This window comes from Lates calcarifer, linkage group LG21, assembly GCF_001640805.2.
Source record: "Lates calcarifer isolate ASB-BC8 linkage group LG21, TLL_Latcal_v3, whole genome shotgun sequence".
Classification (NCBI taxonomy): Eukaryota; Metazoa; Chordata; class Actinopteri; family Centropomidae; genus Lates; species Lates calcarifer.
Window position 1 is genome coordinate 8750869 of NC_066853.1, and position 26376 is coordinate 8777244.

At 39.1% G+C, this 26376-nt stretch overlaps 1 protein-coding gene across 3 annotated transcripts in view; it reads right to left on the reverse strand.

Annotated features, from left to right (window-relative positions):
* Positions 1-10491: 10491 nt before the first annotated feature.
* The window catches only part of pdgfd (platelet derived growth factor d), a 48142-nt gene continuing 32257 nt past the window's right edge, over positions 10492-26376 (reverse strand). For 2 of the 3 annotated variants that reach the window (XM_018681613.2, XM_018681614.2), the window contains exons 4-7: positions 24488-24547; positions 21629-21842; positions 15999-16216; positions 10492-13767 (exon numbers count right to left, since the gene is read on the reverse strand). In XM_018681613.2, the coding sequence (XP_018537129.1) occupies positions 13633-13767; positions 15999-16216; positions 21629-21842; positions 24488-24547 (627 nt within the window). In that variant the 3' untranslated portion in view covers positions 10492-13632. The remainder of the gene's footprint in view (positions 13768-15998; positions 16217-21628; positions 21843-24487; positions 24548-26376) is intronic. The other variant, XM_051065418.1, reaches the window with a different exon arrangement.

Here is a 26376-nt window from a genome sequence, read left to right on the forward strand (position 1 = left end):
ATTGACCCTCAGTTCAGCAAGAAGAGAAGAGTCACGTGGCCTGAGAGGTGTGGGTGATTCGTAGCTTTTAAGCATCTCTTATAAAGACACATATCATTGTGCTTTGTAGACAAGCAAAAGAATCTTAAAGTCAATTCTAGTTTAAAATGAAAGGCAGTGAAGTCATCTAGGAGCAGGTTTAATGGATGTCAAAGAAAGTTATTGATTACCGTCGACTACTGTCAAGTTCACTGTGACCTGTGTTAAGAGAAGTTGTTCTAACCTCGGTAAAATCCTGACAAATGATGAGTGTTTGTGAAATCTCTTCTGTTGTTGGGTAAACTTTATCAGTCATACAAATTTATTTATGTACATCCATCAATCTCCTGAGTGTGTAATTAATTAAAAGTCAAGATTATGCACTGTAATGTAGTTGTGTCTCTGACACCACTGGTGTGATCTTGAGAGAAGCTGGGCATATGACACTTTCTGACATTGTTTCCTTGTGTAAAATATAACACTGCCTGGGGTGATGGAGATCTTGTTATTTATATATTTAATCTGCTTCACCATAATTGCAATTTTCATAAAATATGGAGAGACGATGCATCTTGTCACTGACTGGCCCAAGGGGTGCATACATTATTCATCAACCCTGACATTTTTACTGTTGGAATGTCTTGAAGCACCAATAGATGATATTTTGATGTGTACATTTAGTCAGTGACTCCTTGTATGGCAAAATGGTTGTTAGTATTGTCCTTCCCACTGAGAATCAACACCTGAGTCTATATATCTGTTTGTCAGTCTATATTATTAGCTCCCAACACATTTCCCATATGTTGTGTAAGCCTTATGCAGCTGAATTTACATGTTATTATTTTGAAAAACATAATGTAGATTAGAAGCAACAAATAAGAAGCTATGAGACAATTTCCCCTCTAGCACATTGTATTGCAATAATATAAAAAATGTGTATTTCTGAGTCAGGATTTTGCACAGACATGAATAATGGTCTGGAAGTTTCCACCAACATCATTGAAAACAGGTCAGACGCTCACAGACACTCACTGTAAATTATGTAGCTTAGGGGCATTCGGGGCAGCCAGTCCGGACTTTATTTAGTGTCGGTGTGTGTGTGTGTGTGTGTGTGTGTGTGTGTGTGTGTGTGTGTGTGTGTGTGTTCTGTTTGCATGTTGTAAAGTGTGAGTTCACTTAGGTGTGTCTTGTCCGTGATTGTGCACATCATTATCTACTAACAGTATCTATTGTGTGGGTTTGTATGCGTGTGTTTCGTGGTTATTGTAATTTATGAGTTATGGCAGTCAGACTGAGGTGTCAGAGAGCAGACTTCCTTTCATACTCCAGATAACCTGCCTGTGGGTGTCTGCACATACCAGCGCAGTACTGAATGTTTTTCTGCTACTGTGTGATCCACAGACTGGTTTACACACACACACACACACACACACACACACACACACACACACACACACACACACACACACAGCTTTTCATAGTAAATAGCTTTTTACTTTTCTCTCTGTCACACCACTTATGTCCTTGCTGTCCAAGAGAACTCTTCCAAAGTTTGCCAGTCCTTTTAATATAACTTTGTTCCAGTAAAAGCAATAGCTAATGGCCTGTTTTCTAGACTAGTGCCAGAAACATCTTTGTCATGATGACAGAACAGAGCACTAATTCACAAAGAGCATAAGGTGATTTCTTTGTCCTCTCTTGTCTTTTACTTGCAGTACACTTGATGGATTTTGCCCATATCAGGATGAAGTGTTTACATTTTGGAGAGAAAAAGTGATACCAATGGTCAAGCACAATCTATGTCACTGGTTTGTTTTGCAGAGGGGAGTGTTGCTCAGAGGTGAGCAGTTCATACTGGTTGTTTACTCAGTAGGTGAGGTCATGTCTGATTTGTTTGGCCTTGAGGATGCTTCTGATTTTCTGGAGGGGTGGTGTGTTCAGGGAAGTGCATCTATAGACTATACTATGAATGTAAACTGTTTTTGTATATTTAGTGGTAAATTACAGTATAATAATTGTGTTTAGTGACCTACTGTTAATGTGTTTTATTTTCTGATTGTTATTAAAACACATGCACACACACAGCCATCTGGTTTATTACAGAGGGGACTTTACTTGAAAAATGAACAAAGCTTTTTCTCTGTACAAAAGAGGTAAAATACTGAATAAAGGAAGACAGAAATGTGAAATTTTACGATATATATTTCACCACATCCTATCTTCTTTGCAGTACTTTCATAAATTATTTTGTTACTACTCATAACCCAACAGGCCTGTCAGCAAATATGAAACTATGTGTAATATTTTACCTTTATCTTGACACTTTATATTACCATCATTATTGAGCCTTACATGTTCCAGTTCATTTTTTTTCCACATAGCAGCTGTTTGAATATCAGCAGTGGGAACTTACTGTAAAGTTAAACAAGGTCTGCAGTGTGGTCCCTATTCTGGTAACATAAGTGACTTTGTATTTATTGAGCAATTCAAGGAAACAGCCTTGGAATGCAGTGGGTTTATAAGGAACCCAAGGGTAAACTGCATATGTGTGTGTGTACTTGTGCAGAGACCACCAACATCCCTTTCCAATTTTGGTTTAGGTGGAGTTTTTATTTAGCATCTCGTGTTGTACAGTACTTGAGGGCAGCATAATCACTTAAGAATACATCTATGAACTTTTCTCCTATTTCCTATGTTCCTTACAATTGCTTGTCTCTTGCCATACAGGACAATGGATTTTGCACTATAACTACTATAGAACTTTCTATCATCTTAACTTACTGTATGTACACACAGTAAATATACAGTCTGCTCCAGTGAAGCATCTGACAGTGCCTTTATTCCAATAATGTGATAAGGAACACAACAATCCCACAGCTACCCAAACGTCTATTATAGTTTGTGCCTGTGTGTGTGTGTGTGAGTCAGATGATCTGAGGTGAGCTTCGTAGCCTCCACTACCATGTGTTTCCTGTTTTTTGTACCTCTTTTGGTCAGACCAACCCCAACTTTCCCAGACGAGTGTCTCTCGTGCACACACACAGGACACATAATGATTTACAATTCACAGACAAACCACAGACTACACACTTCCCTGCTTAGAGCGGTCGCTAGGTGAAATATGTCACTGTGTGATGTTGTTTTCCAGAAGCTGTTATTTCCTTCTTTTATGTTGTTTTTGGATTCACTGTGTTCCCTCCATCTATCTTGAGAGGGGGATAGGTTGAGTTTGTTGTTTTTGCATGTGTGTTGTTTTATTTGGTAGGTGTTCTTTACTTTTTTGTCGAGAGATGTGGGGAGTGAGTCAGATCAGTTTTTTTTTCCTTAAACCTTACGGGTTGACAGAGTCAGAGGGCTGAATGGAAGTAGTGAGACCATTGTGGGCAGATTTGGAGCTGGGGGGTGGAGGATGGTGCGATATGTAGGGAGGAGTAGGACAGGAGATTGATTTGTGAATGAGCAGCTTTTGGTTGGTTGTTTTGTTTTTTTGTTATTTTGGCAAGATGTCTTTCTTATTTTATGTACTCCTATTATTTGTTGGTTTAACACACAGTTAAAATTATGTGTTTCGAAATGGCTATTTTTTAATTTTTATTTGTAGTGCTAGTGCCTGGATAGATGTTAAATAGCCACCATTAAGTGATACATTAAAATATAAAATCAGTAGCAATTTGTACAAGCATGCAGAGCAAAACAAAAAGACAGGACAGACATGACAGTGCTCATTGCCAGTTTCAAATTGTACATTCAGTCCTTGACACTGCCAAACCATTTCATCTTTGGGAGAGAGTTGACCACCAGTTGCCTCCTTAGACACTCAGTGAGGAGTTTCACCTTGGGAGTTTCATGCTGTCTCCCACATATTGCCCCATCCCTCCTTAACAGGCATCCTAACCAACTTGTAGGAGTCATGCAGTGATTAGGGCATGATTGGCAGTGTTCCCACTGGTGAGCACTGCCAACTCTGTTTGTTGCACTGGCTGAGCCAGACTCATGACTGCCAGGAACTGAACCTGGGTGAAAGCAGGTGATTATTTTAGCACTGTTTCCTCACAGCATGGCAGACCAGGGTGCAAATCCCTCTGGGGTTTTTCATGCTCTCTCTCCATGTTCCTCCTAATTAACAACATGATGCTGCCACTCTGATATAACTTTGTAAAACGGTATTGCCCAGTTCTGATACACAAATAACCATTAGTCTTTGGGATTGTTTGAAAAAATAAGATGTTGATGCATTTAACAAGACCAAAATTGGTCCAGCTGTTAGATGATTAGATTTTTGTTTCTCCAGTCTCAGATCAGATCCATTGATTCAAATGGTAAAAATATCCTTTACCATTTTCATTTCTTACATTTACATATACAGGTATGCGCGTGTATGTAAAAAAATACATATATGTTTTCTTATGATTATGATATGTTTTTTTTTCTGTACATGTCACATGCATTTCAATATAAAGCACATTGTGTTTACTTGTAAAGAAATGTGTAGTATGAATAAAATTATCTTGTGGTTTGCAGTTATGTTGATGTAGGTGAGTGTGAGGTTTATTGCATATGGACAATTTAAATTTCACATTGTTAGATGTGGAATCAATCCATATGGAATAAACAGGAATCATCCCTGCTTTCTCACTCCTAACTGTGACTCAGCATCCACTAGACTGCCGTTCAGTTGTGTGTATGTGTGCGCGTGTGTGAATTCATGCCAGAAAACCCGATTAGAATATGTCACTTTGGAGGTAAAGCTCTTAATCTCATTTAAATGCGACTCAAATCTGTGTTTTCTTCTGTCTTGTTCATGTTTGCAGTTTTCTTTTTGCAGGGTTTAGTGTGTTGTACGTGTGTTTGTCTGCATGGCCCTGTTAGTATTTTGTGTTTATTTATTCATGTCTTGTTTGTTACAGCAGTCTCTCTGTGTGTGAGTGTCAGTGCATGCGTGTGTGTGTGTGCATGTACGTGTAGGTAAGCTCTTTAAGCTTGTGCACCAGGTAATTCAGGTAATTGAATAGTCTGTAAAAATAAAGTGCACCATGAAGTTCCTGTGCTCCTAGAGCTAACTCTTTTATAACTAATACCCCCACCCACCCAACACACACGCACACAGACACAGCAGTGAATCACTTCCATCAAATTAAAGTGACTCTGATGCCTTAGGGCTTGTGTTATTTGTTTCTTCCTGTATCCCTCTTCCTCTTCCTTTCTAACTCTGATCCCTTTGCCCTGTTCTCCTCCAATACAATGCTGCTATAAATGCAGTTTCCCAAACCTGACTTTTCAGGAACTTAAAAAAAAAAAAAAAAAATCTGATATTTGTTTTGCTTGCCTCTGTCCTTTCAGAAGTCGTGTGTGAAACTTTCAAAATCCTTAGACAGTGTTTCATGCACCCTGTGGCCATAAGATGTAGCAAGTACAAAGCTTGATAAAACATCCCATTCAAGAAAAAGTTGTTGTCTTTATAGCACAGAAGAGCAATATTGTCAGTTGCAACACACAGTACCCTATATCTGCAGTGTATCGTGGTTTGCAGTTGACATGTTTTGCTCTTAGAATTGTAATATGGAGAAGCTTGCAGTTTCCCACTCTCAGTAGCAACACACACAGTCACACACCTCCTTTCTTCACTTGCACTTAAAGTTAATCATTTATTTAATGGAACAGTTTGGATCTGAGAATGTCATTTTTATTGGACTATTTTAAATGTGCAAGTGAAGACCCAGAAGTACGACTGTCCTTTTTCTCCTTATGTCTGCAGATTCCTCACATACAGTCTTTCTTCATTATTCAAAAGAAAAATCTAATATTCATACCTAAATGAAAGCTGTTCTATAATGTAGTGTGAAAGAGGGGGAGAATGGGAGCAAGGGACAAGGAGGAAGGGTGGGACTGGAGGTCAGGAGGGACAGAGAAATGAACTGTGGATGGGTAACTGCTTATGCCTCTGTGTTTATTTGAGTGAATTTTGCAAATGAGAGAAAAAAAACTGAAAAACTGGAGAAGAAAGCCAAGGGAAAAGCTGAGAGAAGCGAGGTTGAAGTCTTGAAGTCAAAGCACCCACACATTTCTAAACAAACATGTTGCATGCTTGGAGACGATTTCTTGAGTTTCAAGCACCACAGCAAAAAAAATAATCATCTCAAAATTACTATGGATGCAACAATAAAATGTCATTGTGAGGCATGTTTTTGCTTGAGTTAGAAATTTGCCAGAGAAAAAGAGATGAGATGCCTTAAAAAAAAAAGGTGTTTGAGAAAAAAAGGACAAATTGACAATGCTTCTTTCATTCATTTCTGCTTTATGTCAGCCCAGTGTATGTGATGTAGGGCATCGCTGTCTTGCTACATCGTTTCTCAGTTATGGGTCATATTCTCACCATTCTTTCCTACACGCCTCAATGACTTCATCAGCTCTCCTCCACCTCCTCATCATCTGTCTGTGTCACTTTTTCTATGTCTGTCTGTCTCTCTGAAACCCTCTCTCTTTCTTACAGCTTTTTTTTTTTTTTTGGTCTGTTTGTGTCCTCTTCTCTCCCCCAACTCTTCCTGTCCGGCACTGTCTTTCTCAGTCAAGTATAACCTCCTTGCCATTGCGCCTGTTTCTTTTTCCGTCAATTCATCCAACCATTTCCTAAACTAGATCATGCTTTGCACCTTAACTTTTTTCTCTTGCCCATTTTTCATTACAAAAATAACTCTTTTGATTGATGACAACATGCTGTTGGTGGCCAAGTTCAACTACAGCTCATATGAGCACAACAATTTATATTACTGCATGATAAAATTCATATTACAACAGCTCTGGAGACTGTGGATGGCCTGAAAAGCATGAAAATAGAAATAGATTTCTCTTGAGAGATCCTTTTTTTGAGCTTTATCTCAATTGTCTATGACCAAAGCTGTGGTCAAAGGGTCAGTTCACCCGAATTATAAAAGGCACTTTCTAGTTCATAATTGAATACAGCTGCAGACAGCTAATACTCTCCCTTCCCTCCCTTGCAGTTTTATAACAAAGAGTTGCCTTGAAAGGTGGTGTTCTCCCTACAGTCTGTGCTAAAATGGACATAATATATGAAGGGTACAATTTAGTAGCTTAGATTATTTTATCACCTAGTTTGCTGAATTTAAAATGCTGGCAAACTATGTATATATTTGTACTATTTAAACTTACTTTTTAATTTTTTTTTTTTTGTCTATTTGGGGATAGCACAATAAGATGATACACTACAGGGATTTATTATCTCCTCGGGCACTTCTGTCAGCAAAGAACCTCTTTTACACATTCAGCAAGAAGCAAATTCATATTCTTTTATACACATTATAACAGTCTCCAATATCCAATATTCACTCTCTTTCAGATCTATTTTGATCTCCACCAACTCGGTAGAAAAATACGTAGCAGCTAAATGCTCTACTATCTTCACCAGCTCATTGCTAACTTCATTCACGTGCTATTTGATTCTCTACAGGCACTGCACATTGTACACTGTACATCTTGAAATGACACAATGGGTATTACAATTAATTAGTTAAGCTTTATTTGAAGATGACCACCCTGTGGTAATAATATACAATCAGGGAAATCAGTATCTCTATAAAGCTGGCAAAAGGAGGAAACCCAAACTTCAAATGTAATTTTCTCAAAAATAACCTCCATTGTGCACAAATCCCTGTAATGTGCAGCTGGTCTCCCCAGAGTAAAATGTCATGCCCTGCCCACAACCACCAGCCAAAGACGGAGATATGAAAATGGTTTCAGAGACAGCACATTGAGTGCTGGAAGGTATTATATATGTTAGAGGGCACTCCCATGACTAATACATGACAGTAAGATTGAAAATCGACAGTTGCCTAAACTCTGCTTCCAGATGTGCACTTAAAGTAACACCATCAGAAAAAGGGAAATGTGGAAAATGACAAATGGAATATAAAAAATTTGAAAAGATAGAGGGAGACATGCAAGAGATATCGAGACAGAGGTTTGAATAAACGTCCTCAGATGTTTCCCTCCCATCTTTTATGGTTTCATTTCCTGGTTTCCTGGGTAACAGCAGGGTGGTGATTTGTCCTGATAAGAAAGACAAAGAAAGCATCATGGGAGAGGATGAGAGGAAGAAGGAGAAGTCAATAAGAAGGAAATAATGGAAATGAGAAATACATGTGAAACATTGTGAGATCAAAAGGAAAGTGGGATATAAACACAGAGAGGCACAGTAGAGATTAGTTGGAAAAACAGAATCAGGTCAAGACTGAGGAGGCCTTATTGATGGTGCTATACTGTAGTGTCATTTAGATTTATGCATGTTTAGGAAAAAAGAAAGCACAGCATGAAGGCAGTCTAATCTGTAAGACAAAGCGAGTTGACATTTTGTGCGTGTGTGTGTGCGTCTTTGCCCTCAAGGGAAAGATAAGAAGCTGCTGACAGACACAAAAACAGTCTTATAGGAATGATGGGTTCAGACAAATAACATGCCCTCTCTCTCTCTGACCTTCTCCCTCTCTCGTTTCTGATTGATCTGGCTTTCTACATAGTCTCTCTCCCTCTCTCTCTCCATTTACTCAATTTTCTTAACTTCAGCCTTAATTCTGCTCACTTTTATTTGTCTCACTGTATGTTTCTTATTCAGTCTTTCTCATTTCCATAGGAACTTTCTGTTTAAAAAAAAAAAACTCTAAAACTAGTCAGTGACTGACTGATGGCTGAATGGATGGACAGATGGATGGCTGAATGGATGGATGGACAAATGACTGGCCTGTGGGGTGCCTGTGGGATTTGACTGGCTGTCTGTATGAGGGAGACTGCTGTGTAATGATAACGGCACAGGAAGGGTTGCCACAGCAACCAGTGGGACACGAAACAGCCTTGAAAGATACAGAAAAGGGCTTGAATGAAAAGGCATCACTTTTCTATAAAATTTGATCATTGTAATCATCATCTCATGCTAGTGGTGTGGATCTCTGGTCGGTCTGCTGGCCCAGCACTCTGGTCCAGACTGAACTATTTCAACAACTATTGGAAGGATTGCCATTAAATTTTGTACAGACATTCTTGTTTCCCAGAGGATGAAGCTTCTCTGACATGGGGATTCCCTGTTTTTTTTTTTTTTTTTTTACCTTTGTGCCATCATCAGGGTAATATTTTTTTCCTTAGTTAAATGTCTCAAGAACTACAGGGTCGATTGCCATTAAATTTGGTTAAAATATCTTATAACTTTGGTGCTCCCTTAACTTTTCATCAAGAGTAATTAGGGTTAAATTGCAGTTTGTTGAGAAGTTTGTTTTTTGACCAAATTCCTTCAAAACTAAAAAAACTGTTTAGTGCAAATTTGCAAATCTTAGCATGCTAACATGCTAAATTAAGGAGATCAACATGGTAATCATTGTACTTAACATCAACATGTTAACAGTGAAATTGTGAGCATGTTAGCAAGCTGTTAGCACTTTAATGCACTACCTGCTGGCATGGCTGCACAGTAGACTCCTCAGTAGAGTCTTCTTAACTCTCAAACTGTGTGATCATACAAGCATCTTCAGTTGTCCATGATGTTAATGCTGGCAAGTCCAAAAATGGTATCTGTTCCATCTCCATCTCTGCCCACAGCTCAGATATTTTTCAGCAATTTAATTTAGGTGTGGTGTTGGGCTCTTGATGACTGTTTTCCAGGTTGGAAAAACAACCAAGCCAATCAAATATGTAATCTATGTGTCAGAAAAATGGCCACAAAATTGGCAACAAGTATAGATGAAACAGATGCCAATACACAGGTTGGTGAAAGAAACTGAAAGAAATAATAACTCTGAATAACTCAATTGCTGCTTTGGTCTGCAATCATTCATGTGGCATCTGTACTGACTTAAAATGATGTCAACATTGTGGATGGACTAATTATTTCACAACTGATCGAATTGGGCAAAATAAGCCTGCTCACAGACAGAAACCTAGTAACAAACTAGGTCTTAATGACAAATCGAAAAAAAGGAAGACTATTCAGTCTTATTATCAGACTACCTGAGCCTCTCCCATGTGGTTGGGCTGGTGCTGACTCACAGAATCAGAGCAGCTAAAGGTGAAGGAGTATAATTGGACATTAGACATTTCACTGGCGCAATTATATAACCTGTCTTGAACTTAGTACTGATATTCTGCTCTTAAAAGCACATCAGTGGTTTCTGTGGTGGTCTGTGTGCTCTGTTTGTTGTGTCTAAGAATTTATCTGACAGTGGCAGAGCACAGCAACAACCTTGGTGTCATTGTTCAAGTCTTTGTTTTTTATTGTCTTTTTGCTCTTTGTGTTCACACTTAGTCACATCTCTCTGTTTTTCCCCACAGCTCCTTTCAGTGTGAGCATCTACTGAAACACATTTCCTATCACACTCTACAGGTGATCAAAGAAGCCATTGTTCCCTATCATAAAAAAATAATGTACAGTCTAACATCTGATAAAAGCAGTTTTTGATGAGAAAAAAATCAAAGAACTGGAGACAGTAATGCTAGAAATACTTTATTTATCAAAACCAACCAGCTGATATTTTTAATAAAACAACAGAGAAAGACAATAAATTATTTAAGTAAAGCATACAGTTTCATCATTAATATTTTTCTGAATACAGCAAAGACAGGTTGACTGTTTTCTTTTTTTCTAAAGTCAACAACTTATCTCAGATTTGAAAATATGACACGACAACTGTTTAAATCCCCAAAGGGGAAGCTGAAATTTCAAACCTAATTATATTGAAAGTATGACAATCTGTAATGTTCTCAAACGTCTAATGTGTGGTTGTGATGTTCTTAGTTGATGTGAATAAGCCCAAAAATGTCCAAGCATTTACACAAGCAGGTTGTCTATGACTGATGTTGAAATACATGTGGTTCTATTGTGAAGAACTGCATGAGGAAACTAAGCATTTTCAAGGAAAAAGAGGAATGTCACTTGGGAGCATGCAACAATGGAATGTGCTGATAACACCGGCAAACTGGCATACACAGGATGCACACACACACACGCTCCCCGCATACATTTATAATACATAAATTTGCAATTCATCTTCTGTTGGCAGCAGATTTCATAAAAAAGCTCAAACATAGTCACTGGTACAGTAACTATACATTTTACAGCAAAGCACCTCGGAAAATGACACATTACCTAATCACCATCTGGCTTGTTAGTTACTGATAATATAACGGGGCACAACTGTGTGTGTGTGAACTTGTTTTACTATATTGGTAGGGTATGAATACTGGGAGCTTGTTCTGCTGGTGGGGTCCGACAGCTTTGTGGGGATCAAAATGCAGGACCTTACAAGTTTAAATGGCTGTTTGAGGGTCAAGACTTGGTTTTAGGGTTAGGGTAAGGATTGGGTTAGGCATTCAGTTGTGACGATTAAGGTTAGGGTAAGGGGCTAAAGAATACATCATGTAATGACAGGACCCCATAAAGATAGGTGTACGATGTGTGTGTATATATGTGAATGGTGTGTGGGATAAATTACTTGGAATGTGACTACTGCACAATCCGACACACTTTTTGAATAAAGAGTGCTTTGTATCCCACACCTGCCAAATGTCATCCGTGACTTACAGTACACATATGCACATGAAAGCGCCATCAGCACACAGCTGATGGGGTTTCACTGTGACCGAGGAAATCATCTCAGTGTCCGCTTACTCTTATTTGTTAGTATTTTGAACATAAGTATTGTGTCAAATCCCATTTTCTCTGTGCGAATCCAGCCTGTAAGCAAGCATGTGATGATGGGATATGCGGGAGATGACAATAGAGAGATGACACAGTTTTTCATTTCTCACAGCTGGGTCGTGTGTATGGACATGATAAGCAGTTAGTTTGAATTCTTGCTCTATTGCTTTGATACTCTAGCTGCCTACACATAGACACAACATACTCACACACACTCACACGCACAGTCACATGCCGACCATTCACATGCTTGTAGCTACTGCCAGCTCTCACAGACTGTTGGTAACCCTCCACCCCTTAAAACAAAAGAACTTCTTCCTGAGCTGTTACAGGCAGACTGGCACACACACACACACACACACACACACACACACACACACACACACACACTCACTCTCAAGTATCAGTTGTATTTTCAGCAGAGACCAAGAGCATTACCCTAATTCCCACAGATATCTTTTTCGCTGTAGTGCTGCTGCAGACATGCAGAGCAGAGGGTCAGACTGTGATACGTGTGAGCATCTTCATGAGGGGGGCGGGGGGGTTGCTGCTCGGCAGAAAATCAGCACATGCTGATTGAAACCACTGAAGGAGCAGCAATCTTTTCTGTGTTATATCTTGGAAAGTGGTCCCTCTTTCAGCTCTCATTCAGGAGTGCCGGTAATCTACAAGTAGGCAGCTTGATTGTCCCCTTTTCTGTCAGCCACCTCTTCTAAAAAACTTCCTCTCTTGTCTCTCTTCCTCACCGTCTTTCCTCTGTTGTGTGCTTAGGGTCTGAGGATCATGGTTTTATCCGTGTTAGCAGAATTCTGGTCAGCAGTTGGAATGCCAGGAATGTTCAGGAAAAATGGGCAGAGCGCAGTGGCCCGATCTGACATCTCCTTTGATGTGTTACAGAGTGAGTGAGAGAAGTGGAAAAGAGTGTGTGTGTGTGTGTGTGTGTGTTAGAGATGGAGTCACTGAGAGAAAGATAGAGAAAAGGAGCAGGAAGCATATGGATGGAGGTACAGACAAAGGGAAGTGTGAATATATTCAGACAGGAATGTGTGCAAAACAAAGGAGCCCTTCACTGAAAAATAGAGCAGTGAAGAATTTGGCATAAATAACTAGTTTTTGTCTTTAAGAAGGAGTGGAAGCGTAGAGTGAATGTGTGTGTGTTACTGTGCAGTTCAGATCTGGAGGGTTGTGGTTAGCCTAATTTCACATCAAGATAAAGTGTTATTTTGGTTTACACTTCCTCCAACCCCTCTCTCCCTCCTTCTGTCTCACACTCACTCATCTCAGCGTGCTTCTGGCAAAAGAAGTGCCTGAAGTTTCTAGAAACAGTCTTATTATAACTGAAAGAGGCGCAAAGTTATACATGTGAAATAGGAATAAGAAACTGTTTACATAGCGGTCTGAGTCAATGCTATTTCAGTTCTATCAAGTTGGCATCCATTAAACTCCTTTAATCAAAATCTAAATGCAAGTTTAATACAATATTGGTGTTATATGGTATTTTTGTATTCCAAATGGTTTTCATTATTTATATTTTGGAGTAAAAAACTAGGACTGAGTTGAAATGAATTCCTCTGGAGTTCCACTGTTATTTTAGCAATTTTTTTTGTGTTTTTTTTTTTTTTTTTAATGGTCTAAACAGTTATGATTTAAACTCCAAGCTGTGGGAAGGTTGAATAAGAAATATGTTTGGCTGGTAACTTATGCATTTACAAGTTTGACCTGTACACAGAGGAAAGTCGGTGGTTTAGTTGCAAGAACCTATGCCACTGTGTATGATATGAGCTGCAGTTTGCCAGTCAAATTGTTGCTTTCTTCTTTGCTGCACATTTCTGCGTTGCTGTTATTATATGAAGTCTTTTGCAAAATAGATAAAAGAAGAACTCATCCAACAGTTCCAGATGTATGTGCCAATCTTAAGTGTTTCAGCGAGGGGGCTGGGAGGGGCATGCACACTCGCACGTTTCATGGTGTGTGAGGAAGATCTCATCTATAACCCAGCGCACCTGTGGCCTCCGGTGGCGCAGATGCAGAGTGACCTCTGGGGTGTACTTCAGCACCTAGAGGAGACAGAGTGAGATGGCAAGGGTGAAGAAGCAGGCACACAAATTGTATAGATGTAAAAGAGCACGAGACATGAGAAATGGAGAGTCTGATGTTAAGTCTTTTTAAACGACATCATTCATGACAAAACACTGCAGAAGTCCAACAGAAAAGAGAAACACTGCTCCCTGAGATATACTGCATGAGTCACAAAAATGTGACATTGACGCAAGTGAGGGAAGTCAAATATAGATTAGATAGCAAAGGTAAGGTTTCTAAGGAAGCACTAGTGTAGTGTGAAGCCATGAGAAAACAATTCCCCTTATTAATCGTAACTTAGTACACTGGAATTCTTGTATTATTTTGAAATTCAGTCATTTATTATCTCTTATTTGTTTTCAGGGTAACTGGGAGCTGGAGCCTTTCCCAGCAAAGATATATTCAGGATAAGTTGCCAAAGGAATCACTGTTGGCTGTGCCAAGAGGAAACAGCATCAAGTATGTGAGGGAAAAATGCTGAGATGTAAACAGACCGAGTATATGCTGTTAACATACCATATCAAAAGTTTGCATATTGTGTGTGTTTTAAGCAGAAGTTTGACAATTCTGTACAAATGTTCAGTCAAAAAAGGTTACAAGGCTCTGTTTATTTAAACTAGAATTGATTTTATAAGTAGATTTAGTCAACATTTAATTCTAACTGACCTTGCTGCATATTGCCACATTGTTCGCAGGTGCTGCCTCTGATGTGAAAATAGACTGGAGGTACAATTTGTTCTCCAAAGCTCAGTGAAAGCGAGGACCCATGATTTATGTCAGGATTTCCCAGCACTGAAACAATAGTCTTGAGTAATAACGTGTTTCTTTAGAAGTTTAGTCACTGAAGGAAGCAGTTACAGGTCTGTGGCTGCCTGTAAGGAGAGGAGAGGAGAATGCAGCCACACATGCAGGCAGCTCTATGCATGTACAGTACAGACACAAATGTTTTCATGCTCTCATACACAGTGACTTACATATACACGCTCAGATACGCATAGCACCATTACAACCCAAATCCTGCTTTTGTATAAATTCCCATTGTATGCTGAAAACAGCAAGAGAGAGAGAGAGAGCCCTATGGACCATGTTTCAATAATGAAGCTATACAAGAACAAAGACACAAAGAGATGGAGTGAAGAGAGAGAAAAGAATGAATGACAGGCTTAAAGAACAAGAATGGTGCATTGCAAAGGGATAAATTGAAAATGGGAATCGGGAAGAATGAAAGGATGATGGAAGCCCAGGGAGAGAGGAAGAGTGATAGAATGCTAACAATGCATTGAGAGAGATATGGGGAGATTGGGAAGAGAAATACAGGGCCCACATAGAAACAAATGGAGGAGAGAGGCAGGGAGAAAAGTGTCAGGCTGCTGGTGCATTGCTGCTTCATTGTTGATGCAGCGCCTGCCTCTGCATGCCCAATTTCTCCCCACTCCTCCCTCCTCACTCTGCATCAGCATCATTGACTTACTCACACAACATCTTTTAAGCCCCTGTTCAGGGATGCACCCAAAATGTGCTGGGAAGTTTACATGTTAGTCTCATGTTTGGAAAAGGCCCCTGCATCCCTTTCCTTTCCAGCGTCTCGAGATAACTTCTGTTGTGAATTGGCGCTATATAAATAAAATTTGACTTGACTTGACTTGACTTGACTTTCCTTTCCCATTTCCTTTTCAACACCTCCAACCCCAAAGGCTACAGTATGAACAAGCATTAAAGGCATCCTTTTCTGTCTTTTAAATTTATTAAAAGTAATAAGTTTGTCATTTTATTATATTTCTTGTGCACAAGGAAATAAAATAGACGTAATAAATGTAAAACAATATAATGAATGAGCCAGTGAAGTTATAAAGGAGATTCTCCTCAGTTCAGTTAATTAAATTTTCCCCTTCTTGTAGTGCCTGATGATAGAGAGAGAAAAAGCCTTGAAAAATAATCATCAGGCATCAGTCACCCTAAATATCTATGCCATGGCTTACTGTATGCATATCAAGCAAATGCTTAATGAATAAAATTTAGCAGCATAATTTATCATTAGATGATAAATGATACAGTAATTAATATTTTTTAGTATATTTATTTGGAAATTTGAATTAAAGAAAAAAACAAAGAAAGCACTCACAAACTGTAGCTTAGGTGATGTTTTCACCACCAGTCTGTGAATGTTTGAATTGTGTGTAAGAGTGTGTCTTCATGTCATTAGACCTACCTCGTGTAGTTTGAGCGTCGTCTTGGAGGCCTGACAGGTGCAACCATTGTTCCAGTTATTAGTTCCACAGCCGCAGTTGCCCCCGCAGCGTTTGACCAGCAGACATCGTGGGAAGAAGACGGCGTTGGTGGCCCTCAGCTCTTCGCGCAGGTTTACAGAGTAGTTGCGTGGGGTACAGCTGTATCGCTTGACGTCGTCATGGAGACGGTTCAGATCAACTGGACAGTGTGTGAGAGAAATAACTTGTTAGTGAAGTTTTTCTTCCATTTATGTTTATTCTACAGCGTGTTTTAGCACTACACTTGACAGCGATCATTTTGCAAGGTCACTTTTTCTTTGCCTGTACTGTGACATGTCTTTTCTTGTGTTTAATTTAGCTAACCTTTTAAATTAGGCCTTTTTTTTCCTTTATCTGTTTGGTATCATGGCAACTCACTTTATCTTTATTTGAATACACTGCATATGCTGCTGCGGGTAACATAAAATACATCAGTTCCTCCTCAACTGGTTATTGTAGAAGTTGCTATTATTTTATAAAGTAAACAAACAGCAAATAGTTTTCTCTGTTACAACACGGTATTAGGATGGGTGAGAGGCAAAAAGCCATTTTTATTTGTACAGTTATGGCTTGTCTGTTGCTTCATATTATCAAGAACAGAAATGTGTGGCATATTAGAGACAGAGATGAAAGAATGAAATGGAAGGAGGGAGGTAAATGAGGCAAAGTGGCTGTGATTTACTCTAAAAATATGCCAAAGTGGTTGCAAAACGGAGAGAGACTATTAGTTATGAGCACAATTGCAACAACAACTGACTGTAGATGAACAGCAGACGAGATGAGGGGCAGAAAGAGAGATGGCAAAAATGCAGAGAGCGAGAACACAAAGGCCAGAAGAGGAAGCAGTGGCCATTAATTGATTGTGAATGGAGTGTATTGACTGCAGGCTTTCATGATGTCATTGCTTTGGAGAAAATCACCTCGTTGGTGCATGTAGGACCTTTGTGAATGACATAAATGCATATTGTTGCCCAGCACAAGAAGAGCCTGAGGTAACTGTAGCATGTGAGCATTTATTTTTAGACTGCTGAATGTTTGTAAGGCAGCGATAGATTTGAAATGTGTAACATGCTCAAGGAAAGAGCCATAATTGTCTTCAGTGAAGGTATGGATTTTCTAGATGATGATATCAGCATGACCAACAAGTGAACGAGTGGAGCAGACCAAGAATGTATGGGATAGAATGTAGAGGGAGCGCTTTCTATTGCTCATGTTCTGAAGGCGACCCAGAGTGACCACCAGATGAAAGAACAGAAAGAATAGTGAAACAAGAGCACCACTGACTGCCCTCTGTTTCACCTAATGGGCTCCTAAGATTCACAGGGGACATCGTTGAGCATCACGGGAGGCACCCACTGGACTACAGACTGATGCTTCACTACCTGCAGACACCACTTTAGTAAAGGGTGACTGAACAGCCCCTCAGCAAAAGCAACATGACCAGAAATTGCTGATTTGTTCACCTTTATGGTAGAATGCGACTGTCCTCTGTCCAACAGAAAGTAGGTGAGAAGGCACTAAACTGATGACTGACTACAACTGAATGACTGTATGATTGCAGCCTGTCTATCTGCAAGTAATGCACACCCAATGTAGCATGCTCCCAGTCAAAGACAAAGATGATGTGGAGAGCTTACACAATGGCCTACTACCAATGCCTACTAGTCAAAGCATATAATTTTTAATTAAAATGACCTAATTCTTCTTTGGCTATTATTTGATTTTTTTCTTCACTGAAGTACAACAGGCTTTTGTGACACATTATAAGACTAAAGGACTTGTCAAGATATTTGCAGTCCACTACAATAGTGTAATTTGGTGAGGTTGGGTTCACATTACTCTTGACCACTAGAAACTGCCTAGAAATCACATGTACAATGTATCAGTGTAACAATGACAAATTTGATTCACATGCAGTATTTTTCTGTGTGTGTGTGTGAGTGTGTGTGTGTGTGAGAGAGAGAGAGAGAGAGTCCAAAGGGAGGTGCAATGGGGGTAAAGGGAAACCTAATGGCATTGATAATCAATAAGCAATTGTTCACAAAAAAGGGAAATCTTTGCATGGTTTCCAAATCATGTGGGAAGCCCAACGAACAATGGACAACAATGAAGAGAGAGGAGAGATCAGGTGACATGATCATTTGCTTTAGTGAGAGGTGAAGATGAGAGGTGCACCATTTATCCTGACAATGCTGATTGTGGTTCCATTGTGGTGAAATTTCCCACATATTTGCCAAATGTGTTTTATGTCTTGTCAGTTGCATGGCAGAATGACGTATGATAGGTATGATAGGAATATGTGAGAGAACTGCATGCACTGTATGTGCATTTGTATATGCAGGTGTTGTAGAAAGAGTCGTGTGCACATCCACTATACAGCACAGTAGGCAAAATGAAAAGTGGATTACATTCTACATTTATGTAACAGAATGAAAGGAAAACTGAAAAAGACAACACATTTGCCAAAATATTTAAATATAAATGATGTAAGTATAATTTATTTCTAAGATGTAAGATATAAATATATATATTTAGATTTAAAAAAAACATCAGGCACCATCAATTAATGAAAACTCAACTCTATTTAAAGTACCATGTGCCTCAACAGATTTAAAAAAAAATGTTGATCAGACCTGCAGTCCTTGTCCACTTTTTTTTTTCATATTACCCTTAAAGAGTTATATTTCATTTGACCACAGACAAACTAACAACTACCCTAACCAACTTATTAATCTAATGCGTAACATCATGTAGGGCATACTGCACATTAAAAATTCATTTTATCATACAGAACTACAATACAAACCGACATTCCACTATACTAAATATACTTTTGCTCACAGCCTAATTGTAGAAATCTTGTTTTTTTCCTGCATCTCCTTTTGTTGTGTAAAATTACAGGCTCCAGAAAACCCATTATTTCTGTTGTTATGATTTTACTGAAGAGCAGAATACTTTTCCTGCAAGTGATAGTTGATGACAGAATTGTGAGAATGTCAAGAGTCGTGCCTCTAATGTTTGTTTACACCTCCCAAAGTGATGCAAGACCCTATGTGAAGGAGCGGGTGCAAAAGAACATTGAGTCACCTGCTACTGTATTGGCTCTGATGGGCACATTCAGTGCTGTCTTTTAACACCAAAATGCAGAGGAAAAACAGGTTTGTGTGTTTTGTGTGTGAAGTCACAAGTCACGTGTTGGTGTTTGTGCTTTGGGTGTGTAGGTGTGTATGTGTATATGCTGTGTACCAGTGTGTGTGTCTGTACTTGCAGGACTGTGTCTGTTTAAGGGGAATAAGTGCAATCTCAGAAAAGCAGTGGTGTGGAACCCTGTCAGGGAGTGTGGGAAGAGTAAAAGACAGAAAGATGAACAGCAAGCAAGACTAAGAGAATGACTGTGTCACTGTCACAACCACCAACATGAAAAAGGTTTAACGTGTGTGTGTATATGTGAAGACTGTTGATGTAATATATTCTACTCTAAACTTCTACACAAAAATATGTTTGTCTAAGTATTATTATGATTTTATTTTAATTTGTTAGTCTGCATGTATATGAGTTACTTGGACTTAAATGTCCCAATTAGTATCATGATTAGACTTACTGTCCTTCATGGGAACAAAGGTGGGTGTGAGTTATACTGTGTATGTGTCTTAATGAAAACAAAGCCGAGCTGCTGACTGTGGCAGATTTCTGCTCGGCTGCACAGGTTGAATTTCCAATTAGAGCGAGCTACACTGGTATAGTGTATCAAAGGTCTGCAGCACCTATGCACCTCTCTGTAGCGCTGCAACATGCTCCCCATACATTGAGCTGCCTCATGCCAGCCGAGCACACAGGCGCTGATAAATAGAGATAGATTTGCTGTCAAGCACAAATATTTACTAAGGAACAGGAGAGCCCTCAGGTAGAAAGAGAGAGTGAGAAAGAGAGCGGGAGAGAGATGCAGAAGCGCAGGTGAGAGTGATGGGATCAAATGTACTCAGATATGTTGCAAGTTTGAATACACACACACACACATCCCTGAGCACATTTTCCGCACGACTGACGCATGTGTGTGTACGTGTAATAAGTGTATGCCTGCCAAATTTTCATATCTGCTCTAAGACATCCGCTCTAACTGTGCATCCTAAGGACAAAATCTATTGCCTCAGTGACTGCGGGGTCATTGGCACAGACTTCACAGTAAAGAATTGCCTTGAACTGCTGGTCCTGTCTCACCTTAAATCTGTCACTGACTCACTGTTAGACCCCCTAGAGGGCAAACTGCTCATTTGATGATGCAACAACTTAGTGAGGCACAACTGTTGCCTCATAATATGAGCAGGGGCTATATTAATTATTATATATATTTTTTTCAAGTTCAAAAAGTATTTTGACACCCCAATTTATCATGCTGTAACTCCATTATTTCCATTTTATGTTCTGCAGAGTGGGAGTTAAATGCACAGATGTATTTTTCTACCTTTAAACACTTTGTCCCACATACCAAACTAAGTGGGTAGAGTTGCACCCAACCATCAGACAAACTAATATAATATGAGCTCTCTATCTTGCTCAACACAGACTAGATAATGTGGGTTTAGTTGAATATGCAACACTTAATTAGCACAGTTTCACTGGCTGTCACCTGTGCTATACTGTATTTGATCATGAGGAAGCAATGTGGCTCCATTACAGTCATTACAGCTCTGACTAAAAATTTTCTGAGCCATAGACTCTCTCTCCTCTGCAATGCTGTACCACTGAGTTTCATGTATACCCCAGTATGTGAGAATGGGCCTCCTGATGTGTGGGTCTTTCTTGGTCAGCACAAGGCTGCACGCTCCCCCCTCCCCTCTATTACACCAGCTACCATCAACTGCACCAATCTGCAGTGAAATACTGTGAACACAGCAGAGTTGTTTAGGATCACCATCTGCAGCACACTAAAACAGGATGAGAGCATCACTGTTTGATCCTCTGCATCAACTTTCCAAACTCACAATGTCACTGAAAAGGCTTCTATGAAGTGCCTACATTTTGATATACAGAAATAGTCAGTAGTTCTGTGAAATGTATCTTTATTCATTTGAGAAAACAGGGACATTATTTCCACATGGTTTAACATCACATGTTGTGTCTCTGGAAACTGAGATAATTACTAGAGCAACAAAGCAACATTTTGCACAACCTTTTACATTAATAGGAATTTGAATGACTCATGAGAGGGTTGTTAGTACTTCTAACTAGTGCTGACCTGCAAACTTATCAATTACCCCTTGTAAATGGCGTTTTCTTTATCATATCTACTACGCTACTCTACTTTTTCGTCCCAGTACTGCATTGTAAAACTGTATTGTAGCAGCACATACAATTTGCAGCAGTTATATTAGAACCAAATGAAACTGATTGTTACACTGAAAGCAAGGTCAAGCAAGGTCATGTATGTTTGTGTTTAGTGCTCTGCCTGTCTGACAGATTCTGAGACAATATTACATGTGTTTTTAAAATGATGTACATATGTTTGTTGGACAGGATCATGTGTAGGTCTCAAATGGCTTGTAAAACTAAAAGATATAAAAATATATCTTACCTTTATTATGTCTGCTGGCCAGATGATAGGCCCTGGATCTATAATGTATGTGTGTTTGAGTGTAGATGCTATCCAGGTCCTGTCTCCAGGTTTCTGGGTTCAGGGATTTGAGAAGCTGCTCTATAGTGTCAAAGGCAGCTATGGTTCGGTCCAGATCCTCCAGTGAGAAAGGAACCTCTGTGACTGGGACAGACATCTGCCCTCCACCACTGTCCTGCAAAGAGCAAAGGTCAAAAGGCAAAGACAAAATGATGAAATTTAAGCCTAACACATTATTTCTTCCACCATTGTTCTGCAGCACATAACTGTAAGACAACCCAATTTAAAGCAGTTACTGGAGGACCAGTGGAGTAGCAAATCAGGTGGATATACTGTGTTTTTTTTTTCATCAGGTTTGTGTATGAAATGTGGAAGCAATAGCTTTATACACAGAGTGCAGAGAGCTCCTTCTTCGGATAAATTGGTTTTTTGATCTGGTGAAATCCTTGACAGATTTCCATGGTGTCTTAAAAACTGCCTATTTTATTGTTCAGTCCGTAGTTACAGCATGTACTGTGGTGGGGAGGTCAGTACTGTTTCTTTCCAAGCATTGAAAAGACATCCAATTCAGGGGAAGATTTCTAGATATCAACAGATAAACTCCACACTACCACAAAGAAATAAAGAGCCATGAACATAAAGGACACTTTTTGCCAAACATTTCAGGCACAGCTTTTAGTTAAATGGAAAATGACAGATGTTTTGCAGGCGAGTAAATATGAGAATATTCTGATGTTTACTGTAAGTTAAGAAACCAGCCTGTTGCCTGTACACAGCACACTATGATTCTGAAACTTTAAACTGCATTTCACAACAAATCTATAGTCAAACCTGAGTATGAAACTGAACTTGGAACTAGAAAATAAAAATCATTACCGTAATTTCCGGACTATTGAGTGCATCTGACTATAAGCCACACCCACAAAATTTAAAAAGGAAAAAAAAAAAAAGTACATATACACCGCACTTATCTATAAGCCGCAGGTGTCTAAATGTTTTTGCGGCATGAAGCTCGTTAGCCCGTAAAAATCTATAAATTAGCCGCATCGTTTAAGCCGCAAGTTTCAAAGCGTGTGAAAAAAGTAGCGGCTTATAGTCCGGAAATTACGGTACATGCTTGAAAAACTGAGCTTTACACTGCTCTGTTTTTTTTGTTTTTTTTTCAAACCTGCTATATTATTATCCAAATTCAACAACACAACAAATTGTTGGTAATAATTTCCAACTTATATGTATTGTTAGTTATTGTTGTGCTATAATTTTTTAATTTTATAATTTTTTGAATGCAGTCATTCTGCAATGTCAACATGAAGTCTGAGATATAGATATGGAAAGAGAAAAGTTCAATAGGAAAATTCATACTTTTAAATTTAATTTCATGTTTCTCTTTAAATGTTCATCTTCATATCTTATCACTGAGGATCATTCGTTAAATTGGAAGAGAAAAGTAAGAGCACATCACTCAGATGATTCCTAGATGGCCGCGACTCCACTGCTGGCTATTTATCTAGATAGGAGGCAATTGCAATCAAATTCGTATAACATGTACGACTATTATGCCTGTGACTTTAGCTGCCATAATCAGCACTGACTTCTATACAGGCCAAAGGACATGGATAAGTGATGGGAAAATGTCAGAGGCTTAGGGAGGGGACTTAGATTCATTAAAGCTAACATGGTAACATAAGTGCACCTGAGAGACCTAACATTTGTTAACATTTATTGTAAGAGCTTAAACACAGTGACTTAATAAGTATGAATTAAAAATGATAATTTAAGTATCACTTCACCACACTATAAAAATGTGACCCTGGCTTATGTAAGATAAATGATGACTTGACAGCTCAACTGAATGACTGAATTATCATCTAATTCAATCGCTCCCTGTTTTAGAGGAACACAGCTCAAGATCTGCAAGAAGCCAAGAGCTGAAAAATCATTATTGTCTTCATGATGAATGTATCACACTTGCTCATTATTGTGAAACAGTTACCAATGTGAACTTCATGTGAAACAACCACACCTTAAATCACTGGGAAAACCCACATAGCAGATTTGAATATAAAGTAGAAGAGGCCAACAAGCCACAAATGTACATACCATCTGCAGTGGCAATGACATATCCATACATAAATGCCTTAAAAAAACACCCACGTACATATAATCATATCAATCCATGTAGAAAAACTGCCATGCAGCCCAGCGCACACTAATTATTATGTTCACATATGTCACTGAACCCCACCACTCATGCACACAGACACACAAATTACACCGATTATATGTACTTACAAAATCATTAGTCCAAGGAAGCATGTCATGTTACATCTCCAGCTTCATGCATAGCAAATATAGTATGTACATGCATGAATATATTGTGTCTGGATGTGTGCTGGCTAAAGCAAATGGACCATATATCATAATTATTGGTTTTGCCACTGTTCCTCTGTGTGCTTAGGATCACGCTTATATGTGGGGTTGGAAGGCAGGTAGGCTATAAGGACTGAAAACATTATGTTCCATCTACATCAAAGGATTTGAAGTTTTTAAAACATCCAATATTAGTTTGAAATTGAAAGTAGTATAATCCTGATGATGAATGTGACATTTACCTAACCTGACATTTCTTTTTTTCACAGTACACAATTCTTAAATATGCATTTATTTCTTCCATTCTGTGGTTAATGTGTGACTTAAAAAGCAGGTCTGGTTCTGGCAACAAAAAATATGTCTAATTCTAACAGAGGTCAACCATGGCTGTTAAATTCTAATTTTATGATTTTAACAGTCATTAAGTGTGTATGTGGGTGCATGACTCACCGACATGGGCATAGTGACAGCTTCCCAGTTGGTGTTGGCTGCAGGTAGAGAAGATTCATACTGCAAGGATTGAAGGCAGAAATAACCAGTTGATCAGTTGAGCAGAAAATGGATAAGAATACTGAAGAAAGGAAGAAAGGCAATTATTGAGTGAATGGGGAAAAAATGTATGTTGTGTTCCTGATTATGTATGTTTAATTAGTTAGTTAGTTGAGATGCTTTTCAGTTAGTGATAAAAGCAGCTTGATAATGATGGATTCATCAAATACTGTATGATTTAGTTACGACTAAAGGAATCATGGTTTTGTGTGCTGCAACACCTATGTGTAGAGGCACTGTAGGTATGTAAGTGGTCCTGTTATGGCCTACTCATAACTCCCTAGACACACATTCATGCATCACAATAACTGTGTGTAGGGGAAAACTTGATAAATGGAAATGTTGTCTGCTTGGTGTCTGGCAAATAAATCACTGTTGAGGTGTGGTGAAGTTTAGGCAACTAGAACAAAAGTCAAGTTATGATCATGTAGATATATGTAGAAACTGGAGTGTATCTGTTGCATTAGAAGGGTGAATGACTCAGAAACACTGCTGGTGTGGGCTGCACTTAAGTGGCAATGCCACCTAGATGATGCTTTTCTTTTATTTCGCAGACATAACATTCATATTGCACATATTTCTGCATTTACTCACAGTTGCTGCGGAGGTTGAGGTTAGGCAGCCACAGTAAAACCACATGTAAAGGTTAGGGAAAGATCATCAGATGGGACAGAAACCCCGGTTGCCGAAGGCAGACATTTCCATGTATCACTCCAGTACCCTCACTTTATACTTTTTAAATAGTAGACTTTAAACACAGCTTGTAGCAGACAGGGTGGAGAGTTCACATGTACTGTAATCTAAGGTTATCCAGGGTACTCAGGTGTCTGCCTGTCTAAGTGATGGACTGTCATTGTGTCAGAAAAATCCCTGAAGAATTTACAGTGAAGCTGGTCGCAGCATGTCTCTCTGTGTGTCTGTGTGTGTGTGAAGGAAATCAGGTTCTGGTCAAAGCACGTTTAAGTGATAAACACTCATCAGACTGACACATTTGGCACACATGCACACATTCTTTGTCTTTCTCCTTCATCCTCACACACACACACACACACACACACACATACACATAAAATCTCACTGGCTATCGAATCCTTCTCCTTGAAGAGTCTTAAATACCATCTCTGGTCAATGTGGAACAGTAAATCTGTCTCAAACACACTTCAAAGACACGGTGCCCTCACTTTGTCTCAGCGTCTGTGTGTGTAAGTGTGTGTGTGTGTGTGTTTGTCTGTGAATGTAATAGAGTTGACATCAAAGCCTGTCAGGGCGCCAAGTTTTTCTGTTTAACAGATTCTCGTATGTGGCCTTTGGATAAATGCACACCCAAACCAGCTGTGAATGAGGTCAGAAGGTTTCCTGTAAGAGTGTATGAGTGTGCATGTGTATGAGTAAATGTATGTTTACAGATTCCTACTCTTGTTTCCTTTTAAGGTTAAATGCTTCTCATTAAGCACATCTGGGCCACTTAATAGTATAGGCCAGATAGAGGGACAGTCTGTTTTCAGAACCTGTAGACTGAAGACCTCTCAACACACAGACTGTAGTCACCTACCAGCTACAGTACCAAACCTTTACCCCCGACCTACTTATCTCATGATTTTACCAACATTTTTGTATTTTAACATTTACACAATTTGATATACACATGTATATGTTTGTTGGAAATGTAACTCAGGAGAAAGTAGATAAAAGCTTAGCACAGGTTTGTGTTCTAAACTGATCAAAAACTAAGGCCACTTGTACAACTGTTGGCTGGTTTACTTGTTCTGGACAAAAAACTTAATAAATTA